Genomic DNA, 7,500 nt, shown 5'->3' with positions numbered 1-7,500 from the left:
AGGGATGGGATGAGCCTGCTTGGCTGAAAAGATATTTCATCACCACACCTTCGTGTTTATATTGTCCTTGACTCAGTTCCTTTTGCCCATGGTTATAGGAATGTATGTACTTGCAGGGACTGTGAAGGTGGTTGAAATTCCTTGGTGAGGATATCGAAACCTCAGAGTAACAGTAGTGGATTTACAGTAGTGGTCACACTTACAGTAACGGTAATAGTGTGGGTTAGAGTAACAGTAATGACTTAGATATTTAAGAGCTGGAGTAATGGCAATAGTGGGGGTTATTCTTAAAGTAACAGTGATGACTCTTAGATACTTAAGAGCTGGAGTAGTCAGGCTTGCCAGACTATAGTATCAGTACCGTCTGTGGTCAAACAGAGTAACAATACCAGTCTTGGTCACAGTTAGAGTAACAGTGTCAGGCTTGCTGCCACAATTTCCAATCAAATTAACTCCTCTCACACCCTTTGAAAGCTGAACTCTGGTGACACAGCACAGCGACAATTTCATTATGTTAGCGAACGTGCAGGAACAGCAAAAATTCATGGATGAAGGAACAGAAGTTCTTTTCAGCGCAGTAGAGAATCACTACGCCAACATATATGGCACCAGAAGCTGATCCATGAAACCTCTTCCACTGATATTCAGAGAACATCAGTAATTATTACCAACAAAAATGATGACATCCATATCATTAGTATCATTATTGTTGCTGTTCACAGTGATGAGAATAAAATTAATATTTACATAACGGTAATATGATAAATTACTTAAATTATATAATTTTCTGTGCATAATAATCTGCCAACTGTCTGATTCATGCTTAAAAGCCACAATAGAATTGTGAATGAAGGAAAAAAGAATGAAACCAGTTGTATTTAGTAATTGGGATTTATATTTTTAGTGGTGCTTGTGAGAACTTGGACACGTCTTTATGTGAGGAAAATACTGCGGTGCACTTGTGCGTATGATAAGAGCAGGTCTGAGGAGAAGGGAGCCCACATGCGCTCCAAACTGGTGAGTGCACCACTCCCCCTACCTCATCACAGGCGCATTCATGTCCATTAATAAAATGGCAATAAATGTGTGTGCACCCCATGAAATTAGTGAAACACGGCGTTAGGTGAAGTTAACGCTCCAGCGCAGCGCAGCCTTACAGTCACAGTAATGGCAGCAGAAGCCCTCAGAGTAACAGCAGTACTGGTCAGACGGTGAGTAACAGCAGTACTGGTCAGACGGTGAGTAACAGCAGTACTGGTCAGACAGTGAGTAACAGCAGTACTGGTCAGATGGAGAGTAACAGCAGTACTGGTCAAACGGACAGTAACAGCAGTACTGGTCAGATGGAGAATAACAGCAGTACAGGTCAGACGGTGAGTAACAACAGTACTGGTCAGACGGTGAGTAACAGCAGTACTGGTCAGACAGTGAGTAACAGCAGTACTGGTCAGATGGAGAGTAACAGCAGTACTGGTCAGATGGAGAGTAACAGCAGTACTGGTCAGACAGTGAGTAACAGCAGTACTGGTCAGACAGTGAGTAACAGCAGTACTGGTCAGATGGAGAGTAACAGCAGTACTGGTCAAACGGACAGTAACAGCAGTACTGGTCAGATGGAGAGTAACAGCAGTACTGGTCAAACGGACAGTAACAGCAGTACTGGTCAGATGGAGAATAACAGCAGTACAGGTCAGACGGTGAGTAACAGCAGTACTGGTCAGACAGAGAATAACAGCAGTACTGGTCAGACAGAGAATAACAGCAGTACAGGTCAGACGGTGAGTAACAGCAGTACTGGTCAAACGGACAGTAACAGCAGTACTGGTCAGACGGTGAGTAACAGCAGTACAGGTCAGACGGTGAGTAACAGCAGTACAGGTCAGATGGTGAGTAACAGCAGTACTGGTCAGACGGACAGTAACAGCAGTACTGGTCAGACGGACAGTAACTGGTCAGATGTAGGTACCTGGCTGAGAGCCTCTCTGGCTGGCAGGCTATTCTGCCTCTGAACATCTCCACCAGCCTGTCTCACTCCCGATGTTGAGGACGATCTGCCCAGACGACCCAGCTCTGCCAAAAACACACATGCACACGCACACACACACACACACACACACACACACACACACACACACACACACACACACACACACAAGCACACACACACACACACACACACACACACACACACACACACACACAAGCACACACACACACACACACACACACACACTTTAGTTTAATCTATGTCAATGAATTACTCCATCTATCATTAACCCCACCATCTGGTTTGATTTTTGCAATTCTAAGTCAAAATTTGGTTCCATGACACAGATGAATATGTTACAGGTCGCTGCCACCATTAAACATGCCGAAGACTTCAGGCCTATGACGGAAAAAGAATGGCACGCAATTTTCATGGCAGTGGTGGACAGGAAGGACCAGAGGGGCCGAGGCGGGTCAGGTGGGTGCCGCATGCTCACCTCCGTTACGGCAGGCGGGGAAGGTCTGGCAGGGCAGGGGCAGGCCAGCGCGGGGCAGTGCCCTGAACCCCGGGGGCCCGTCCGCCCCCGCCAGGCTCTCGCTGTGCCCCATCCTGCCCGACGCCCGCACGGGTATGCCAGAGTGGCCCGCCCCTCGCCCGCTGGCCCCGCCCTCCTCTTTGTCCTGCCTCGGCAGGACGTCGGTGCTGCCATTCCATATGCGGCCCTCTTCTTCTACGGAGAGAGAGAGAGGGGGATGGGGGAAACAGGAAAGGAGAGGAAGTGTGAGAGGGAGCGAGAGGGCAGAAAAGATAGCAAGGGACAAAGAAAGTTGGAGCGAACAATTGCAACAAAATATCAGCTTTAATTACATCCTGTCTAGGTTTAACCCTTGCCTCCCCAGACCTAAACCACAAGCTTTCTCCTGCCCGCAATCACTTCAACACACCAAACTCAACCCCTCATTTCAATAGCTTGTTATAGAGGGATTCACTGGTAGAGTCACAGGAGACTGGGAGTCTCGGGGTGCGGGACCTCCAGCACTGCAGGTCTGTGGGCGCGGGACCTCCAGCACCCTGGCCATGATGGGTCTTTTTTACTTCATGCCCCACCCTGCACTTCTCTCCCTGATTATCTGTCCCTCTTTCTCCACCTTCGTCCATTTTTCTTCCTTTTCTTGCAAATCTCTCTCCCTCCATCCCTTCCATTCTACTTCTCTCTTCCCGGTGTCTTTCCAATGTCCTATCTCTGTCAGTCCATGTTCTCTCTCTCTCATCCCTCTCTATCCGTCTCTTTCTTTCTGTCTCTATCTCTCTCTCTCAGTCTGCCTGTCGGTCTCTCTCTCTCTCTCTCTATCGGTCTCTCTCTGTCTCCCCAGGTCCCACCTGCCTCTTACTCTCTGTTTCTCTGCAGCCGTGACTGAAGGACAGTTTCCTGTGCATGGGCCAGTAGGCCTGGTCATCAGTGAGGCCCAGTACACCTCCCACGCTGCCATCCCAGGCCGGGAACGCAGCCTTGGTCTGGGAGGCGTGGCCGGGCGCGGCTCCACCTTTGTGCCCGCCCTCTGGCTGCAGGGGGGGAAGCTGCGGGGTGCTGCGCAGGCTGTCGTAGGCAGGCGGCCGGCGGAAGCCCGCCGACGGGTAGGTCCAGAGCAGGGGGCTGTCCGCAGGTGGAGGCTTGTAAGCAGGGAGGTGGGGCGTGTGCGAGCGCTGCGCCCGCGACGGCGGCCTCTGCTGGGCCGAGGGGCCGTGCGGTGCCGCCGGGGATGATGCCGACGATGAAGATGGTGCTGTGGCAGGGAGGCTGGGCGTGGGCGTGGCGGAGGTGGGCGGGTCAGCCTGCCCGGGTGGCGGCGCGCTGGACGTGTCCCTGTCTCGCTCGCGCTCCCTCTCCTTCTCAGCTTTGTCGGACTTGAGCAGGAAGCTGACGGACTTGCCCTCCTTGGGCTGGCTCGGAGTCTGCGTCTGCGCTGTGGACTGGGAGGGGACCGGTGTCGTCGCCTTGGCTGCCGACGCCTCCTTCTCGGGCCGCCGGTAGTGGTGGTAGTGGGAGGGCCGGTGTTGCGGGTGGTGGTGGTGGTGGTGGTGGTGGTGGTGGTGGTGGTGGGAGTATGGCGAGGAGGACTTGGAAGACGGGGGCAACGGCGTGGAGTGGCTCCGTGCCCTGAGGCCCGGTGCCGGCCCTGGCTGGCCCTCCTTCCTCTCCTTCTCGCCCCCAGACGACTCCTTGGAGCCCGAGGTGGGCGGGAAGCCGGCGGGAGGCTGGCTGCTGCCTCCGGCCCCCGGCTTGCTCGAGCTGCTCTTGTGCTGCGCCGTCACGCCACTAGAGGCAGCGGCGGGCTGGGGGAAGGCCAGGAGCGGCGGCTTGTGCTGCAGGAGGTTGGGGAATGGCGCCGGGATCTTGCTGGAGCCGATCTCTGACTCCGACCGGGTGCCCGGCAGGAGGAAGGGGGTGGGTGCCCGCGGTGGGTGGGGGGAAGCAGAGATAGGCTGGGGCACGGGCGTGGAGGAGGCGGAGCCAGAAGAGGACGGTAGGGGGGAGGAGTGTGAAATGGAGACCGTCGCCTTGGGCTTGGAAGAGGGCGGGCAGGAGGGCGAGGAGGATGAGGGGCGGGGCAGGGAGGAGCATGTGGAGGCGGAGGAGGAGGCGGAGGAGTGGGGGTAACCCTTCGAGGACTTGCTGCGCTCGTGCTTGGGCGGCGGGCGGCGCTGGGCGTCCCGCGCCGCCTCGTCGGCGGCTGGGTACTTCATCTCCTCGTAGATGGCCTCGCCCTGGTCTGAGTCCGAGTCCGGCGTGGTGGCGGAGGGCGTGAGCGGGTGGGGCGTGGGAGCGCCCGGCGTCTCGCGCGTGAACACCTGACCCACCATCTCAATGTAGACAGGCTCGTCGTCCCCGGCCTCGCCGTGAAGGGGCGGGTCCGCACTCTGGAAGGGGAGGGGTGTAGCCGGAGGCGGAACCCGGGGGGGAGGGGGGTCAAAGGAGAGCTGGGTGCTTGGGCTGCGTTTGGGCTTCTGTGGGGGGACCTTCCTACCGGGGAGCTCCCCCGAATCTGACTTCTTCATGGCTGAAGAGGCAGAGGAAGAGGAGAGAGGAAGAAAAGTGATCATGAGTAGTTTGATAGGTTTTTGGCATTAAGCACTTTTGTCATTGTTTATTGTTGTTTCTTTTGGGCAAATGTCTTTACAGCTAAGAACATAAACAGACTAGGAATTCATCCACTGACATTCATTATCACCACCTCTTGTCAACACACCCACACACACCCACACACACACACACACACACACACACCCACACACACACACACACGCACCCAGCTCACCATTCTTCTTCTCGGAGTGTTTGCAAGGGTGCTGGGGGGGCGGGGGAGGCGGGGCATCTGGAGGGGCGTGGCTACCGCGGGGCGGATGCTCCTGCTGGGGGGTGGAGCTGAGGCGGGTGCTGGGGTGGCGACGGGGCTTGGCCGGGGGGCAGCGGGTGGGGTGGGCGGGGGGCGGGCCGTCCGAGTCCGGGTAGTCGCCGTTCTCCAGGGCCTCGCCCTCGCCGGCCCCCACAGCGTGGCAGGACTGTGAGCGCGGGGCCATGGCGGCGGCACAAGAGTGCGGGGACAGGTCCTGCGACGCCGGCATGGTCATGAAGCCCATGCGGAAGTGACGGCGAAAGGACGCTAGGTCGCGGACCTTCCCCACCGTAGCCGAGGAGGCCTCTTTACAACTGGAGCAGGGAGAGAGAGCGTGGCAGAGGGAGGGAGAGAGGGAGAGAGGGAGAGAGAGAGAGAGAGACATATGGGTTGAAGATGACAGAGGAATATTAATCATGTTCCTGTTTAAGAAAAGTCATGCTAGTATAGCTCAATAGATTGAGCAGAGAGAACAGTGGAGGGAGGAGGGCGTGTGTATAGATGAGAGAGCGAGAGAGCGCGAGAGGAGTGAGTGTGCTGGTAAGGTTAGTGGAGCAGACGGATCAGTATGAGGGGAAAACGTCTTTCTGAGTAACGCTCCGATTGCATTAAAGTCTCCGCCGCTTATTCGATCTTTTGCTCTCCGTCTCTCCGCCTCGCCTCTAACCCGTTCTTTAAACGCTTCTCAGTCCGTTTCATTTCTGCCACCGCAACTCTCCTTTCCCACACATCTCTGCTCGGTGCCTGAACTGAGCTAACGTGCTCAGGCAAGTGCACGCGCACCTGTGGTGGAAGAAGCCGACAGAAAAGCAGCGTTTGTTCAAAAGAACTTATCCTTTTATGTTTAGGAAATAAGTTATACACAATTTCTGGCCCTTTTCATTTCTACTTCTGCTCGTTAAAAGTCCAAACAGCTGCGAACGTGCAGCTTCCAAAGATTCCCCCGCTCTGCAAAGACCGTTTCCATGGAACCAAGCAGTGCATTTTCAAGAGTCAATCAGAATACATCTGACACAATAAACATGTCCAAATACATCTGATATATTAACACGTCCAACTACTGCTTGTTGTCGCATTAAACACATTTTTGGATGAACAACAAAATGAAATAAACACATTAACATTCATATAGCATCACTGTTGTTGCTTTGTACAAAGCAGTGACAGTTTACTATGCGGTGGCTCAGATATTAGTAGTGTTTTTTGTAGTGTTTTTTTGCTGTTAAATTTACAGTTGTGTGCATGTGGTTAGTGTAGCTCCGTTTTTCTAGTCTGTATCTAGGCTTTTTTTTGCTTGCACCCATATTATGAAAATGCAAGCTCTGCCCCTGGCACGTGCACACACACACACACACACACACACACACACACACACACACACACACACACACACACACACACACAATAATGTTGTCTCACATTATCATTACACTGTTTTTCTTTTAGAATTATATGCAGTGTCATTAAAGAGATCTTTTAAAATGTGCATAAATATTTTGGATGTTTAATTGGGGTCAGTCTCCTTTACAGGCTTTCATTTAAGAAGAGTGTCTATTTTCATAAAGTAAACATTTTTCTTCTCTATTATGTCTGTCTCCCTGTCTTTCTCTCTCTCTCTCTCTCTCTCTCTCTCTCTCTCTCTCTCTCTCTCTCTCTCTCTCTCTGTAGCGCTCTCCCTGTTTTTCTCTCTCTCTCTGACCCTGGTGAAGGTCAATAGCAGGAGGCACAGATGGATGCCACTCATCACAAACCAGAATGCTGCTGGGTAGAAAAGTGACATGAAATTCTGTCTGTGTGTGTGTGTGTGTGTGTGTGTGTGTGTGTGTGTGTGTGTGTGTGTGTGTGTGAGTGTGTGAGTGTGTGTGCTGCTCCACTGACACACTCTGATGTTGGGCAGAGAGGCTGCTTAGGCAGTACATGTGATATCTCCCAACACACACATGGACACAAAACCACATGTACACAAATGCACACACATCTACACCGATACACACTGAGCAAGTGGGATATGTCACAGGGAAAACATTGAGTGTTCCGCTCCAGTGGACCAAGCTACAGTATACAAACACTATCGGTACCAGACACCCACTCATTAACTCCACTCCACCATATCAGAGA

The 7,500-nt window shown here is 53.2% G+C and overlaps 1 protein-coding gene across 2 annotated transcripts in view; it reads right to left on the bottom strand.

Annotated features, from left to right (window-relative positions):
- Nucleotides 1–7,500, bottom strand: part of nyap1 (neuronal tyrosine phosphorylated phosphoinositide-3-kinase adaptor 1) — a 35,270-nt gene that overhangs the window by 9,101 nt on the left and 18,669 nt on the right. For both annotated transcript variants that reach the window (XM_081720045.1, XM_035527240.2), the window contains exons 3-6: nt 5,305–5,696; nt 3,379–5,046; nt 2,484–2,717; nt 1,967–2,070 (exon numbers count right to left, since the gene is read on the bottom strand). In XM_081720045.1, coding sequence (XP_081576171.1) covers nt 1,967–2,070; nt 2,484–2,717; nt 3,379–5,046; nt 5,305–5,696 — 2,398 coding nt within the window. The remainder of the gene's footprint in view (nt 1–1,966; nt 2,071–2,483; nt 2,718–3,378; nt 5,047–5,304; nt 5,697–7,500) is intronic.

Source organism: Electrophorus electricus, chromosome 8, assembly GCF_041902795.1.
Source record: "Electrophorus electricus isolate QZ-2024a chromosome 8, ASM4190279v1, whole genome shotgun sequence".
Lineage (NCBI taxonomy): Eukaryota > Metazoa > Chordata > Actinopteri > Gymnotiformes > Gymnotidae > Electrophorus > Electrophorus electricus.
This window is presented reverse-complemented; position numbering and strand designations above follow the sequence as displayed.